The sequence below is a fragment of the Clytia hemisphaerica genome, unplaced genomic scaffold (genome assembly GCF_902728285.1).
Source record: "Clytia hemisphaerica strain Z4C2 unplaced genomic scaffold, Clytia hemisphaerica genome assembly, whole genome shotgun sequence".
Taxonomy (NCBI): domain Eukaryota; kingdom Metazoa; phylum Cnidaria; class Hydrozoa; order Leptothecata; family Clytiidae; genus Clytia; species Clytia hemisphaerica.
In genome coordinates, this window is record NW_027104039.1 from 8,400 (window position 1) to 25,861 (window position 17,462).

Below are 17,462 nucleotides of genomic sequence, written 5' to 3' on the forward strand. Positions count from 1 at the left end.
GTAATTTAATCTGGTACAAGCCATGATCTGATATTGTTTTTGATCCAGCAATTCCTCCAACGGAAACAGGAACTTTTGACAGCATTGTAGCACTGGAACCAAGACGATTAACTGCATCCTGGCTAATCAGGAAATCACTGCAGCCTGAATCGAAGAATATGTTGAACAGTTCGCTATGAAGCTTGATCTGTTGGAGCATATAGATTCCACGATCTTTGATATCTTCCTCTGAATCAGCAACGTTTGATTCTACAAAGTTCTGCACAGGAACATTCGGTTGCAGGACATTTTTCTCAGCAACTGGCTGATGGATTTCAGAGGTAAGGATTGCGCTGCTCGCGTGAAATGATAATTTAATTTCTCTGGAAAAGGACGGTAAGCTAGGATTTCTCATGCATTTTGCCTTATATCGTTCCAGTAATTCCTCGTTATCCTTGGAATTTTTATGCTCGTCACAGAGTAAGACGTGCTTCTTTTTGGGATAAGAATTGTGTGAAGGGTGTGGACATATAAATTCAGCTTGACATTCCCCTTTGGCATGTTTCCCTTTGTTCCAGTCAGCCCCAGGGTAGAGACATTGGAAACAAAATCCCTTCCTTCGTAACATCGAGAATCGTTGGGAGGGTGTTTTTTCAGCAAAAGCACGACAGGAAAAGTATTGGATTACTTTGGATCCAATTGATCCAGTGGAAACATGATCATGTTCCCCATCCTTTGCCCCACACAATAAACATTTCTTGCATTCTTGCTTTTCCCCAAAAAATGCACACGAGCCTTTTCCGCCCTTTGGACCTGGGGGTGATTTTTCATTGTTCCCCACAGAATCTCAGCCTCTGTTGCTCAACTTTAAGCTCCTTCTCGAGAAAAAAGTAGAAGTTGGTTCCATAGGACTTTCTCATTTGCCTCTAACTCACAGGATTCCTTCAGCCACTGGGTCATACGAGCATTCCCCATTAAACGATAGATTTTTTCCAAACCTTCCCCGTAAAATAGGTTTTTTTCAATGTTGTGCTTGGAAGCCAAATTTAAGAGATCCCTCATCAGGCTAATGATCTGACTGATTTCGGCAATCAACTTCTCAGGGTCCTTGGTTTTCCCCAGCTGAGAGATATTGTCTAATTTGGCAACCTTCCTGGCCAAAAGAAATCTGGTGTCCCCATAAGTTGCTTTCAATCGTTCCCAGATCTCAGAGATTTTATCAACATGCTTAACCAGAGACAATGCTGGCTCTGATAGATGGTTATTAATCAAAAGGTCCGGTAGCATTCTCTTAGTTGTAGTACGAACATAAAGCTTCTCGAACTCAGTTTGGAAGGTATAGATGTCCAAAGGTGAATCGTACCCAGAAAATTTTGCCAAATTGATATTCAGCTTCCCCTCCTTGATTAGATCCCTCTTGTTGAGCTCCCTTTGATCCACTTCTTTCTCCAGGTCCTTCAGAAAGTCAGTCTTCTTAGAAATAATAAAATCATATTTCTTACCAAGTTCTTCTACTGCTTTCTTCATTGCACCAGATGCAGCAGGGTATTTCAGGATTTCTTGGTAGTTCTGGGTCACAGTTTCCAATTTCTTTGCCGACACCTTCTGGTTATCCTGTAGCTTCAAGAGTTGGTCATCAGTCAGTTGTGGAATGGTGGACTCACACCATTCGGACTCGAGCTCTGTTGCAATCCTGAGGGTTGTGTTGACTTGGAAAAGCTTCGACTTCTCCTGGTGGTTTAGAATGGTCTTCTGGGTTGCTGCTTCCTTTGATTGAGCTTCCTTGGACATTTCGATACCAGTTTTGATCTTCTGGATGACGTCATCGAATTCTCGTTTGTAATCAGTATTGTACCTGGGGAGTGCCAATTAATAATTTTATCTTGGTGTGCTTGGTCCTAAACTCGGACCTCAATTCCTTTAATGTGGCGATTATCTCACGTGCTGGAGTTACATCAAATGACATCTCGTCCACAAAATCTCCAATATCATCTTTCAGGACTTCCACTTCAACGAATAAGTCCACCGGGTCGATGGGTTGTTTGCCATCTTCTTGTTTTTCGTCTGCCATAGTTGACGGTTCGGTCAAGGGCACACGTTTGCCTGTGTTATGCAGGGCGCTATAATCGATTCGTTTAGCGGCTGCTCTTTTGTTCATTTATATCATACGGTCTGCTGTTTGAATGTTGTGGGAACAGCGAATTGAGACGAGTCAGTACGTGACGTGTTTGTAACAGTGCGTTCAAACTAAGAACAAAAGAAAATTCTTTGGTCACAAATCTTATCAAAATTTGTACAAAATCAAATCAAGAATTGTCCTCAATCTGATAAAATAAATATTCACAAATCTCAGTGAAAATAGAAAATATTGTTTGACAAGCCAAATATTCTAAGTCTAGAAAATAGGGCAAAAATATCAAACTTAATAAAATGAAATATTATCTTACCAGTGTGCGACTGCATAAATGCTGTGTATAAAACGTCTCAAGAACACTACACCACAATTTCAAGGTGACAGTGAAAAGTTATCAATATTGTTCATCAAACATAAAATCAAAGACAAAAAATGTTGACATCGTCAACTCTCAACAACCTTATCTCCAAAGTTGCAAAAAAGATTCCGTTCTAAAGTATAAAAAGAATCTAACGCCTACAAAAAATTAATAGCTTTCTCCATCGTATGGTCATTAACTTGATATCCAAATGAAAGTCATTAAATTTTTATCGAGGCTCTCCCATGGAGAGCAACAAGTTCGTAATTACTTTCCCTTGAGAATTTGGGTTTCATCGATAATTACGTTTACTCACTCGACAGAAACCCTTAAATAATCAACCAGAATTTTCATCCTTTCAAAGTAAAAAGACTTGTGTATTCTCCAGTCGCCATCTTGTTTTAAAATGAGAATTATTTCCGTTCTGGTTCGCATGTTTTCTTTTCGTCCAATCAGATAGCGCATTTTCACTTTCACTCTAGTCCAATTAGACACGTGATCATGATTTAAGTTACCCCCGTCCCGTCTTGACATGAGCAAGGGAACTACGTTGACCACCTCTCCTGAAAATTTCAGATCAAAACAAAAAAGGAACAAACTACTGTAACTCGCTGAAAATTGGAACAACCTGTTTTTGACTGTTTCTAATCCTAAAGTGCTATTTTTTGGTAAAAGCTATGCAATTCATTCAAGTTTGGATTTCTAGAAAGCTTTTGTACCCATTTATTGTCAATATATTTTTTATTTGAAAGTAATTGCTTTATGGAATAAAAAGATACAGTCAAATCTTGTAGGGTCATTTTTAATACCTGAATAATCTTTATTTCCCTGGAGCATTTCCTAAATACTGACACTTCTGAAAGATTTTAGGTCTATCTATGTATATTGCCATTTTAGAGAAGTTTTTATGTTGATTTCAATTCCATAAGGGCAGATATACCCAAATCGTATACCCAAATGATTTTGAAATTCGGGATTTCTCTTAGAAAATGACTCTTCCCAGGGATTTCACTTCCATAATGGCGCAATAAACGCAACCCAGACCCAAATAATTTTGATTTCCTTGGAGTATCTCCAGAATAATATCATTAAAAAAGAATTACAGTCATTTAAACTCTTTTGCTTGCCTTAAAAAATGATATTGACGTATTAGTTGATAAAGATGAAAAACTTAAGATCTATCTTGCTTAAAGGCTTTATTGAAGACTTCCATCTCTAAAAATTTTAGACACATGAGTTAACCAGTTGAAAATAGTTATGAACTTGCAAAATTGGCCTTACTATCACAAAGCATTTTGCTACTCAAAATTGGCTTAATCTGGATCGTTTTGGGCTTAAACAGGCACAATTTCCAACCAAATATGAATATTTTGATGTTTATTCATAAAATCTAATAAAACAAATTTAAAATGAAAAAGATAATATTGCAATAGTTTTGACATACTGTGAAGTCGGGTAATTTGCAATCAAAGTAGCAAAATTTCAAAACAAATGAACTACGCAGCTCTGCTCGCAGCTTTACTCTACCATTTTAGAATCTCATATTTGTGGTTCAAGTAATTTTGACAAGTTACTCGCCCACAGAATCAGAATCCAGACGTTTCTTGCATATTCGTTTGCCGTAGGGTAAAAATGAGAAATGCGAAATTGATTAGGCAAAATCTTTTTGAAAAATCACCCTACAAGGTTTGACTGCATCTTTTTATTCCACGAAGCAATTGCTTCCAAATAAAAAATATATTAACAATGAATGGGTCAGCTTTCTAGAAATCCAAACTTGAATAGCATAGCTTTTACCAAAAATAGCACTTTAGGATCAGAAACAGTCAAAAACCAGCTATGAGTTACAGTAATTTTGTTCCTTCCATGTTTTGATCTGAAATTTTCAAGAGAGGTGTGGCCAACATAGTTCCCTTGCTTATAATTTATAAGCCAAAGTGGCAAAGTTTGTATTTGTATTTTTAGGTATTGCAGTACCCATTCCATTTAATTTATTCTTAAGATTTTTTAGTATAACACTACATCACTAAACAACACAATGTCTGAAACTGACCCCCTGGCAAAATTGGATCATAAACAGTGTCCTTTGCAGGCTGTCTTCCTAGCCTAAATCCAAACAATAATTCTCCAAACAAAAGAAGTTTTCCAAAGAAGGGTTATTAATTAATAAGTTGTTGGGCAATGATACTGAAAATGCTTTTCTCCAAAATCATAGCTAGAATTGTCAGCAAATTCCTTAATTTTCCTGTTCATGTTAAGAAACGATATTTTACTGCTTACAATACACACATGTCAACAAAAAGATTTTAACAGGGATAGATGTTACTGGGTTTAACATAACAAACATTCTGAATTTTATCTAGGGTTTACCAATCAAATAGAACTACAATGGGAAAAAAGAAGACAGTAGCGAGCGATGAAAACATTGCTCTTGATGTTGAAAAACAAGAAGAATTCAACAAAAACCTTGAAGAACTCAATGACGAAGAAATAGATTATGGAACGATCTATGTTGGTCATCTTCCAAGAGGGTTTTATGAGGATGAAATGAAGGCTTATTTTTCTCAATTTGGTACAGTCAGTAAGGTGCGTCTAGCCAGAAGTAAAAAAACTGGTGGCTATAAGGGATATGGGTATGTTCAATTCACCAATTCAGATGTTGCAAAGATTGCTGCTGATGCGATGAATAATTATTTGATGTTTGATAGACTTTTGAAATGTCAGTATGTGGCTGAGGAAGATTTGCATCCCGCTATTTGGAAAGGTTACAACAAGAAATTTGTTTGGGCAGATCGTACTAAGAAACACAAGAAACTGTACAATAGAACAAGGACTGAAGATCAATTAAAGAAAACAGCTGACAAGCTGATCAAAAAGGATAACACACGTCGTAAGAAGCTGTTGGAACTTGGCATCAATTATGAGTTTGGTGGCTATGAGGGGGCAATGAAGAAGAAAAAGGTTGCTAAGACACCTAAGACGAAAACAGCCAAATCCAAAATTTCAAAGAAAACTCCTAAAAAAGAGTTGTCAGAGGCTGCTCTCTAAAAACCCTTTTTGATGAAAATCTGGAGTTTTTTAACTGAATGAAAATATCTATATTGAAATGTTTTCAAATTACTAGAGCTGTGTGTCCCATGCTAATCATGGAGGTCAATTTGTGAAAATCTAACATGACCTTTAAAACGTGTTATAATGATTTAGGTCATGCAGTATCTTATTACATTTTTAAATAGTGTTTTTTATTGTATCTGAAAAAAAAAACAATCTCTGGACTTGATATTATAAAGTTTTTGAACGTTTTGTTATTGAACTTTTTATTATCATATGACATGTAAGGTTTCTCTCTTATTTGCAAAAAGAGGGCCAGTATACAGTATGGTCAAAATTACACCAATCTAGCTTTGTTGCAAAAATGATGTTGATAATTTGTTTTATGCTCTTCTAAATCTCTTTTTGATATTCAGGTCTTGAAGTGTAATGTTCCTTTATATTGCAATAACTATTGAGTTTTATGCACCTTGATAATTAATTTATGGTTCTCTTTTTTCTAAATAGAACGTTTTTGCCCTTTATTCCTTTGTCTTATTTTGTGATAATCTGCTTTTATTCCAACACAAAATGTTATAGATTACAAAGTATAGATTGGTGAAATTTTGAATTTTTTTTCTTCCTTTTTGCTTCAAGCTTTTGTGCAAATTTCTAAATAATTCAAGGCTTGAGATATATAGTTTGGCTTGGGGTAAAATTAGTTTGTGTTTATTTCTTGAACTCTATATTTTTTAGCTGCTAACATTTATCTTATTTTCAGGAAAAAAAAGTTAAAAGGAATATAAAAATGGAAGCTATATCAAGCATAATATGGAATGATGATTTCTGGCTTCCAGAAGGATTCACATGGAAAGATCTTGATCTTGAAATGACTCCCGGTGGTATACGCCATCCACAATTCTCAGATCTTTATTACGTACCAATCATCGCACTGGTTTTATTACTCATTAGAATCATCTTTGAAAGGTATTTCCAATCAAGTTACTGATTTTAACACGTATCATAGTGTCAACAAAATGGCCTGCAAATTATTTGCTTATATTTTTTCTATTCTGTATTCATTAGAATAATCTTTGAAGGTATTTCCAATCAAGTTACTGATTTTAACAATCATAATATGTCAACAAAATGGCTGCAAATTATTTGCTCAATTTTTTTTTTTTTATTGACACTTCATTCACAAAAACGAAACAGCTTGATATATCTGTCTAAATTCATATGTAGGGCATTTCATTGAGCTTCATCAGGCCAGAGTTGAATTCAATCAATTTTATCTTTATAGTAGAACTTATACTTATTAGAGTTTAAAAAGCATAATTGTTTTTTAGATTTATTGCCCTCCCGTTCTGTGTATATCTTGGCATCACAAACACGACCTCTAAATATGAGCAAAATGCAATTTGTGAGAAAGTTTTCAAAGAAGTGACAGCAAACCCAAATAAAGAACACATTGATGGATTAATCAAACAACTTGGTTGGAGTCAAGGAAGAGTACAAAGATGGTTTCGCAAAAGGAGAAAGGCCAACCAATTACCGTTATTGAAGAAAGCCACTGAGAGTTGTTGGAGATGTGTTTTTTACTTTTGGTTGTTTTGTTTTGGAGGGTACACCATCTTGCCAACTGATTGGTTTTATGATACACGTCAATGGATGATTGGTTATATTAGAGAAGTAAATTTCACTTTCAGAAAATAAGGCTTTATAATATGTAAGATGATCCATATCATGGAAGCCAAGTTGGAGATTAGGAATGGGCAACTCTAGAAAAAATAAAAGTATTAAAAATCTTATAAATCTACTGTGTCCAAGAGACAAAAGGAAATGTTGAGGGTAATCATTGAACAGAAACCAGCAATAATATATATCCTTCACAATGGTTTCTCACAGTAGAGTTTACAGTGTAATTATCCTCGAAACTTAAGACATCTGATGGACCACTTCGGTCATCTGGTTTGAGAGCTTCTTTGGTTTACCTTTTGACATTGATATAAGACACTTTTCTATCAGGCAACCACTCCATTGTTTGTCACAGCTCATCAGCAGGTGTGAGGACTTTTTCTGAAAAAGCCCAATGCTCTTTTCTTATGTTTATTTTTCAATTTTAAATGCTATTTCACTTTACAGCAAGATTTTAACAACTATATGAGATCATATTATTTGATGGAGCTCGGGTTCTACTTCTCACTATTGTTTTCTCAATTCATCGATGCTAAAAGAAAGGTTAGTACTATTATAAATTAATCTACTTAATGTTCTCCTTAAAAATAATGGCAAACTGATTTCACTTGATTTCAAAAACAGGCGTTCATTTCATTTGTCAAAATGCCATGTCAGTCATCATAAAATCAAACACGCTTTTTTAAGAACTGTACTATGCTGAGGGTGAGCATTATTCTAATTTTTTATTGTTCTAAACAATATGGCTATTCTAACTCTCTGAAATCTCACCCTGATATTCTTATAGAAGTTATTCTTATAAAAAAAGCGTGTATCTACTGCCTTCAAAAAGGTTTTGGAACAACTTAACAATAGCTTGCCTTTTTATGATAACTCTTTTTCAGGACTTTTGGCAAATGTTTATTCACCATATTGTAACAATCGCTCTGATTTTCTCATCCTTTGCTATTTCCCATTGTCGTATTGGGGTGGTCATTATGTTCATTCACGATGCCTCTGATTTCTGGCTGGAGGTATTATTATATTTTTATTGCATACTGTACATACATGTTTCTATGTGACTTCATCAAATAAAACAATCACCACGCTTATTAACCTGAAAGCCACTAGAGATTGGGATTAAGTTTACTGTGCGATCGAATGAGATGACATTAGATGTTTGTTTTTATTGCTTCAATTCAAAGATATTACACTCCACTCGAACCCATTCCCCTTTCAGTCAGCCTTTTTGACGCAAGGGTTACTAAGTCTACGGCTAATACATCTCAGCTTAAGGTTAAAACGTACTCGCCTGACTGGAAGGTTGCAGCTTGATAGCCCCACACTAGAATTACAACGATGTAAAAGGTCACCTTTTCATGACTCGTCGCCCTACGTAGCTTACTACACAGGTTATGGTAAGATTGATTGCATATGAGCTTGAACCCTGGCAGACCCTAAGCATTCCATAAAAAGCACAAACTATTATCATATATGCGATGTGAACCCCCTTTCTGACATTTCCTTCTATTTCTTCAGGGTGCCAAAGTATTCAACTATGCCAAAATACAGAAAGTGTGTGATGGGCTTTTCGTCATGTTTGCCCTAACTTTCTTTATAACTAGATGGGTGTACTATCCATTTTGGTAAGTCTATTGCAATTTTTCTGTTTCAATGTTTTCCTTCTTTGCATGCATATATACCATTCACACGTTGTTATGCGTAACTCTACTTACTACTTGTAATAAATCTGTATACTGCAAACTAACTAGTATCTCCTACAAAGCATGCACTAATTTATTTTTATTACAACTTAGTTTGTTTAAATCAATTGTCAGAAACTTTAATAGGCCATATCTATGAGTCCAGATGAGTCTTCTCTATAATTTCTGACATGCCTACTAACTTTTATAAACTTATTTTGAAGCGATTCTCAGTTAGTTTTAATGTTAGTGTAGAAAACCTTTAGAAAACCTTTAGAAATATTTTTTTGCGTCTAACCTTTAATCAAATTCCTTGCTTTTAATGCATTTTCCTTTTAAAACTCGCAATTCCATTTTATACTAAACACTTTTATGTGTTTATAGATACACGTTTTTTTATAAGAACATCCAACATTTTTGAAGCCTTCGGATGTTCTTAACTTTTTGAGTTTTAAGCCTAAATATGTTTATAACATGTTTTTATTTTCACCATTTTATGAGTATTTTTGACCATTTTCCTAAGAAACCGGGTGTTTTAGAGCCCACAAAGCCTTAAAATGTTCTTAACTTGTTCTTAACATTTTGTTCATCGAAGCCTTATGTTCTTATATAGTTTGTTCTTATAAAAAAAACGTGTACGGAGTTTCAGAGGGAGAGATGTTTTTAGTTTAAAAATTTGCAATTTTTTTTATTTGTAGCACAGCACTAACACTTTAAACTACTGTATATCACATTAACAGTATAATACCTACTTACTACTCTTCGAGGCCCGATAACTCCACCACCTACTAACAATGTTTTTCATGCACGCACAATATTTTTTCTGAACGTTGGCTCTTCTTTATTACCCTGTCTTCAATGTTGACTTCAATTTTGAATGCAAACGGTATATCGGACATCATTAGAAGCGAGACCAATTTAATTTGTTGTTCTACCAGCCCGACCGACCCTATTTTTGCTAAAATCAAAAAAATAATAATATCGAATTTCAACTACAATGTATTTTACACACTAGTTATTTGTAAGAATTAAACTTGAATAAAGCTTAAAATTAATTCAAGAAATTGAAAAATCATAAAAGCATTCCATACACTAAAATTTTATTATGATCATCATCATAAAAAAAAATAAAAAACAAAGTGAATTTTTGATCCAGATACTTTTTGGAAATTTTTCTCGGTACTCCAACCCTGATAAATGAAAAGTTTATTCTCATTTTGTCGACCGACCGACCCATATTTATCTAACGATCTGTCCGTAGAACAACAAATTAAATTGGTCTCGCCTTATCTGTTTTAATTTATGTGTTGTGTTTATTTTTGTGTATTTGACAGAATCACTACATACTGTTTAACTGACTTTAACCTTGCACGGCACGAACATGACACTTTGCTCATATACTTTTTCCCAGTACAGCACGTACCTTTGCCCATTTCCACGATATTTTAATGAAATCAAAGTCCAAATTCTATCAATTTTAGGGTGCTTGAAGCATTTATTTTTAAAGTCCCCGAGTTAATTGGGCCATGGAAAGGACATTGGCTTGAATGTACGTGGCTCATAATTTTGCAAGTAAGTTATAGACTGACCCCTGAAAATACAATCTCACTCGACAATACCCATGCTGATGTGCCCACAATTCCACCAAACCTTCCCACCATGCACCGTTAAAGCACTTTAAACATATCATAAAATTAAAATTTAAAACTATACAGTAACAAAATCATGAAATGAAACTCAAAGCAAAGAGTATTGTCACAAAGATGACGAAATTGAAAGTATGAATGACTTCGCCTGCAAGCAAACAGTAAGAATGCTGAATATGCATTTTTCTTTATTGTTTTTCAAAGGGGGATTGTAGAAGGTTAGACGTAGAAAAAAATTTTAGATAGTTTTATAGTCTTAGATATTATAGTATTAGTGATACCAAGTAAAGAAAAGCTCATCCCTCTCAAGTGCCAAACAAGCAGGGAGTCCAAGATTTTACCCCAAAATTTTTTATTTTCAAACGAGAGGTTATAACACAACCCTTTGTGCAGCGCTAACATCTTTTTTAAGAAAACTTTTTTGCTTGAAAAAAATCTCATTGTAAAAGTTCATTAAAGCATTTCAAAAAAGTTAAATATCGATGCATCAATGAATAGGATTGAAAATATCTCTTTGACTAATACCTGTCAAACCCTGCATCGAAAAATGTATTAAAGGTGATTGTTAAACCTTCTTACAGGACATTGTATCGATTAACACACAACGTGAAACATAGTGATACTTCTTCTCCCCCTGCCTCAGGAGGAGGACTCATTGTTATTGTGGTGGGCTGATTCATTTTCTTATTCAAAATAAGTGTAGGTTGCGAAATATTTCTCATATCAAGAAGTGTTCTGACCAAACTTAGGGGATTTCGATAGTCAGTTAGAGCCCTTTTAGCGAACTTTAATCCAACCACTAACCACCCAATCAGGTTTGACAGGAAGAAATCATAACACTATTGATATCATTTAAAACGAGATTGGCCTTTCTAAAACCTTATTTCTAAGATTTATTTCAAAAAGTGGCAAACTTGGATTAGATGAAAACGAGAAATTTCCAACCAGCGGGAGGGAAGCACTTTAATAACTGGGCACTTGAGTAGAAAGATGATGTAAGCAACAAAACTGCGGAATCGCTTCAAAGTATAGTTAGTACAAATAGTAGAGTGTTGGGCAGTGAAACATCAATATTTTTTTGTCTTTCTTTCTCTCGCAGGGTTTTAGACTGTATGATTTTTATTTCCTGGAATACCATTGGTGCTTATATGTCCTACTATTATTTCTCTACTTTGTTAATTGTTTTGCAGGTAAGCCCTTATAATATGTGATATTTTTTGGGGGAAAGAGGCATAGTTTAAATGGAAACACCATTACAAATTTGTTTTTTTAATTTAGCGCCACAGGCGAAATTTTTGTTCGAGGAGTGAAAATTTCAATTTTTACCTATATTTTGAGGGGAACCGCCTTACGTAGCAATACCCCCTTTAAAATGTTACGTACATGATTTGCTGCGTCCATTATTCGATTTATTTTTCGATTGTTTTTCATGAATATTATACGGACTCATAACATATATTAATCGAGTGTATTTAACGGATGATAAAGTAATAAATTTTAAGTAGAAATCAGGCGGCGTTTAAAGTTGAATTCTATTTAGGAGGAATAGGTTAAAAAAATAACTATCCATGCTCAATCTGGCATAATCTTTACATGGTGATATTATTTTCGACATTAAAAAGTAAGAGACTTGCTTGCTGATTATAAACAACCAACTTGTTATAAAAATCCTACCCATGGGTCAAAGAATAAGCCAAGATAATAGCCCAATTATAATCCGACTTGCTTACTCCTATTTCCCTTTTTGATTTAGCCTTTAACGACAGAAATTTTGTCCGTAAAAACAACAAACTAATTTAACTCCTTAATTGTGTCCTCCTTAATTTGTGTCAAATACCATTGTTAAAAACCATAATTTCCATGCTGAAAGATAATTTACTTTGTCCAGTGTTTTATGAAGGTCAGTGTTTAATAAAGCTGCCAAGAAACTTAAAAATGAGTTAATTTTAACCCATCTTAAAATTACGGTGAAATCTTCATAACTAATATGCTCCTTTTACAAATTAAACCCTCTTTAACAAATTGCCTGCTCCCTTCTGTAAACAAACAAACTCAAACTAAGTTAATTTCCAAGACTTGAAAGCTCCAAAAATCAAGTTAAGGGGGCTACCGCACTATTAAAAGGTTTGAACTTTCCAGAAATGTCTTGGTTAGTTTCATGTTTTACGAAAGTTAAGAATCGGCTTAATTATTGTTTAAAACTTAAGCGTAAAATAAATATGTGTAAATGAATATCTTGTAATATAAAATACTTTAAACATATTCTGTAAATTTTAATCTCTGGTGATCCCACCCACTTTCGATGCCTCATAAATCAATGGTTACTTTGGGTATTGCCGACAGTGAATTGTCACTTTTAGAGGGGATTGGCCACATATTAGTATCTTAAAAACAAGCTTAACGATTATTTTTTAGTTCAGATTGCCATAAATTTTGAAAAAGAAATATCGATTAAAGTCTAATATAAAATTGTTTCAAGAATTTTCAAAAATGAAGAAGAAAAAATTAACTTTTTTTACTTTGATGCTTAAAACTTCATTATTGGTGTATAAAGGTTTCAGCTATATGATTCTTTCGGTGACAGGAACATTGCCCCCGGTTGCAAGTGATCTATGGTAAACAATTATTATATAGAAAAAATTAGGAGTTTTTATCACCAAAAGGTATTTTTTGTTCTTCATTTTTCATCTTCATTTACAAAAATTTATTAAAAAATTATTTTTCTCAAAAGTTATAGTGCTCTTAAATATTTTTAACGGTATACAATATATGTTTCAATATGAGAAACAAAACCAGAATTAGTATACATTTAAAGCTCGTGAACTTTAGTCGATGTTTTTTTGGCATTTCTTATTAAAAGTTAGCAAGCACCTCACTTAAAACCGGTATTTTTCATCTCGTTTCTGAGTGAGTTCCACTTTGACGATTTTTTAAAAATAGAAGCCTTTCAAATGTTGTATAGCAAATTCGATTTTTCGCTACTGCAAGGGCTTCAAAAGTTAAAAGTGACGTCGAAAAATCGAATGTTTGGAGCCTGAACCACTGACCTTTATATAACCATGGACCATCTTTGATTGGAGTTTTTTTAGAATTGGTACCCAAGGAGAAGCCATTGCAATGTTAAAAATTAACGTCTAACGCCGCTACATCATCAAAAGAATTTGAGGAAAAGTAGACCTAGCGCTCTCGATGCATTTACACCGCTATCGAGTAGTGCCGACATTAGGGTACCAATTTTCAAAAAACTCCGATCAAAGATTTTGCTTGGCTGGGATTGAGAAGCTTTGTCCAGGGTTTATAAAGGTCAGTGGCCTGAACACATTCGAAGAAGTCGCATAGACGTTAGCCTGTCAGACGAAAACCGCTTTTTTATCGCGATTTAACGTCTGTTACTTTTTGCCGTGGAATCGAATGTTCTTGGACGGGAAAGTCCGTCCAAGATTTTCTCTTCGGCGCGGCGCATTTTGCCGTGACTTTGGACAAGTTGCACTCCATCGCATGTGCCTTTTTCTGATTTTCAAGAAGTCATTGCATTGCTTCGAGCGGTAAAGTTCAAATAGATTTTCGAACTTTCGAATTTCGTGATTCGAATGTTGAAAATTGTTTGAGTGATTTTTTTTGTTTTGAAAAGTGAATGGCTCTTTCTTGAAAAGAAACAAAAATCTGCGGAAGGATGAGAAAGAAGATGGAAATTTTATCATTGCATCAACAGCAGCAGAGTCGTTGGGTTATTCCCATAAAAGTTTAATCTCTCGGCTTCTACAATCCTGTTATGGTGAATGAAAATTATCAAATCATTTCTTTGGTTTGGATCCTAGCCATAATAGTGCTGCTGATATACGAACTTGGTATGGACTTTTTGTATGTTTTGAGATGGCAACGAATATCTTTTGGATATGACTTGAAACCTAGAAGAATCTATCCCTCGCTTATTCCAGTGGAAAGAAGAACTGTTTGTTTGTTATTGTTTTTATTGGCGGTTCGACGTGGTTTGTGATCGCTTGTTTGAAAATGTGACATAAATTGAATTGTAGAATGTAAATTGACATACGATTGAAAGTAAACTGAAATTTGATTGTATTCGATTCGAAAGAATTTATAATGACTGTTGCGGTTGTGGAAATGATTTTTTCAGCTCTCAGCACCAGTGACCATTGTCATTGGCAAATCTTGACATATCAAAACTTGACACTATTTTTTTGATTTTGATTTAAAACTTATGCGCTGAAGTTGATACAATGACAGATTTTTTATATTTTTATGTGAAAAGTTTTGTTCTGTATAATTAGGGTTTAAAGGTTTACTACCAATTAATTTTGAGTGAAGATTAAAAACTTTCAAATCCCTCAACTTTGGAAATTAGATAGCCAGTAAAATTTGGAGGTTTTGCTTCGAACTGTGGGAGGAATCTACCTAAATTTTGTTATTTTTATCTGACTTTCCTTTTAAGATTTTACAGTCATGGTGATAATTTTATTACAACTTTTATAAAAACTTTGATAATTTTTCAAGTAAAAATAATGATGTAACAAATATTTATTTTTATTTTATACCTCTGTATCTTGGAATTGTACGAGATCGACTTATTCCATCAAATACTAGTCTTGGAATCCTCATTATTTTACATCCCTGTTTCAAAGACTGGCTATGGCTAGTGCTGAGAGTTTTTTGATTTTGGTTGTTTCTCTGCAAGGAAGAAAACCTTTTGAAGAAGGGGGGTTTCCTTTTTTATTAAATTAAGAGCCTGTTGACAATACCATTAATTGGAGCTGCTTGGAGATTTTTGCTTCTATAGTTCTTTCGTTAAAAGGGTGTATCAAATATTCTCTTTTTGAAAAAACAAGCATTTTTAGCTCACCAAAACTTTACCCCGATCCCGAGGATTCTTTTGTTTTGATTTTATGCACGGAACTCTAAAATTAAGACTAGATTTGACGTCGACGCGCAACCTCTCCAGCAAGAAATTCTATTCGGTCGTCCATTCCAGTCTTTGCTTTCGAGTTCCGTGTTTTTCCCGCCTTTATGCACTCCACACGGAATCGACGTCACCCTCCACCACAGTGCGATAACTTTCGACAAACGCTTCAAAGTGTAACTGACCATAAAACAGAGAAAAAATTTGGTTTGTGGGAAGGTACTGGCTACATAGACGTTAGTTGCGTAGAAAAAACGCAGGTGACGTCTAGTATAGGCTAACTAAAAGTAGGTGTCATATATTTTTCTTTGCGAGAATCAAATGGTGTCAAATATCTTGTCGCTCCAATGTTATGAGTTCAAATATATGTCACTGACATTTATATGTCCCTGGACCAAGCTATATCCGCCATCTTTGACGGAACTTTTTTTGAAAGTTGGTACCCGCAAAGAAGCAATTTTAGTGTTTGAAACTTTGCCTAACGACAAACAGCGCTACATCATTAGTGTACAAGCAAAACTAGATCTAGTGCTCTTTCCGCAGGTACCAATTTCAAAAAATCTCCGATCATAATATTTTGCTTGGTCGGCATTGAGCAAGTTGGTCCAGGGATATATAAAGGTCAGTGGTCTATGTTTTTATCATTCTTTTTTAGATCTTACATTTTTACTGGGGAGGCTTGATTGTTCACATGGTTTACAAGTTGTTAACGCAAGGAAAAGTAAGATTTTTTTAACTTTCATGTCAACCAGAGGCATTGTGAACTTTCAACCTCTACTTATAAATAACTAGTTGAAACTACTGAAGCCTGAACCCAGCTCGCAGATTATGAATTAAAACGGGCAAAAAAGCTAGCTCTCTAAAGGCAATGCATTGCTCTCTTTTGTCGTTAATGCAAGGACCTCTTTCAATCTTTTCCCCGACTAAATTCAAAAATTTTGGCCGGGTATTAATAAATCAGGATAGTGTGCTGTCGCATCAAGACCGGTCTTATTAATCAGGGTGTTTCCAAAAGAAAGTTGACGCTAACTTTTAGTCTACTCTTTTCTTTCTTTAAAAAGCATGCGTATCCATTAAATGCTCTCATTACTTCTTCCAGGTTGACCGGGACACACGCAGTGAAGATGAAAGTTCTGGCGATGAAACACCGACACAACCAACTACTTCCGCTGCTGTCAACAAAAAGAAAAAGTAAATGAAAGAGATGAAGACCTCATCTTTCATCATGGGAATACACTTGTAGATACAAGTATTATCTATCAACCAACGTAGATTAAAGTCCCATGTCTGTGCTACATTCGATTTTGCGCCCATCAATTGGCATCGCCATGACTTAAATGCACTTGTAGGATTTTTTAATGAAATTGAGCAGGTTTTACAAGATCTGTTTTCCTTAGAACAACAATGATTAAAACTATTTGCTTTAGATTTTTTGGATGAAGCAATTTTTAACTTCTAACAAAGTTTCCTATTTTCTTTTTTCTCGTTTTGAGTTCAAAATAATACCCTCGTTGCCTCAGCTCCAGGGTGACCAATGGTAAAGAATTTTCTCCTGGGTGTAATTTATATATCAACTGCTTCTTTTATGTATATTGTTGTTACAAATAGTTTTTTTTCATTTATTACTCCAATTCAGTAATTTTCCTCTTTTTTTAATTTTGTTTTTAATTCGCTTATGATGTATTCTTCAACCCTTTTAAATCCCACCCTCGTCATTAAGAATTTTAGCTTGAAACGAAATAACCTTATGAGAAAATCTCTTGTTATAACTCTTGTACTATCGACTTTGTTGGACCATTTTTCGCATTTAGTTTGATATAAGATTTTTTAATTATGAAGTAGAGTCTCTTTAACTTAAACCTCTGTAACTCGAATGTCTCCTTAACTCGAACAAGATTTCTGATTTCTTCAGTTAACAATACATTATAAACCGTTCTCCATATTTCGAGATTTTCTTAATTTGAACAAATTTACGTGCGTGTTCGATTTATGGAGACTCCACTGTATAACAATTTTATAG

General features: G+C 34.4%; 2 protein-coding genes across 3 annotated transcripts; both read left to right on the top strand.

Moving 5' to 3' along the window:
* The first annotated feature begins 4,800 nt into the window (after nt 1-4,800).
* On the top strand, nt 4,801-5,751 carry LOC136811758 (MKI67 FHA domain-interacting nucleolar phosphoprotein-like). The gene has a single exon (XM_067068376.1). The coding sequence runs from the start codon at nt 4,860-4,862 to the stop codon at nt 5,517-5,519; it is 660 nt and encodes a 219-aa protein (XP_066924477.1). The 5' UTR covers nt 4,801-4,859; the 3' UTR covers nt 5,520-5,751.
* Nucleotides 5,752-6,270: 519 nt separating this feature from the next.
* Nucleotides 6,271-16,727, top strand: LOC136811759 (ceramide synthase 5-like). Of its 2 annotated transcripts, none has more exons than XM_067068377.1 (8): nt 6,271-6,488; nt 6,851-7,193; nt 7,647-7,742; nt 8,084-8,212; nt 8,718-8,824; nt 11,627-11,717; nt 16,098-16,163; nt 16,542-16,727. In XM_067068377.1, exons 1-8 carry the CDS (start codon nt 6,310-6,312, stop codon nt 16,635-16,637), a joined length of 1,107 nt encoding a protein of 368 aa, XP_066924478.1. In that variant the 5' UTR covers nt 6,271-6,309; the 3' UTR covers nt 16,638-16,727. The 2 variants fall into 2 exon arrangements, with proteins under 2 accessions (XP_066924478.1, XP_066924479.1); XM_067068378.1 differs by lacking the exon at nt 11,627-11,717 and adding an exon at nt 10,363-10,453 and having other exon boundaries at nt 6,386-6,488.
* The last annotated feature ends 735 nt before the right edge of the window (nt 16,728-17,462 follow it).

Excerpts from the sequence above, each read along its gene's own strand:
- LOC136811759 (XM_067068377.1), top strand. The coding sequence starts at position 6,310 with ATGGAAGCTATATCAAGCATAATATGGAATGATGATTTCTGGCTTCCA. Across the intron at positions 8,213-8,717 it reads CCTCTGATTTCTGGCTGGAG|GGTGCCAAAGTATTCAACTA; the intron begins GTATTATTATAT and ends CTATTTCTTCAG. Across the intron at positions 11,718-16,097 it reads CTTTGTTAATTGTTTTGCAG|ATCTTACATTTTTACTGGGG; the intron begins GTAAGCCCTTAT and ends ATTCTTTTTTAG.
- LOC136811758 (XM_067068376.1), top strand. The coding sequence starts at position 4,860 with ATGGGAAAAAAGAAGACAGTAGCGAGCGATGAAAACATTGCTCTTGAT.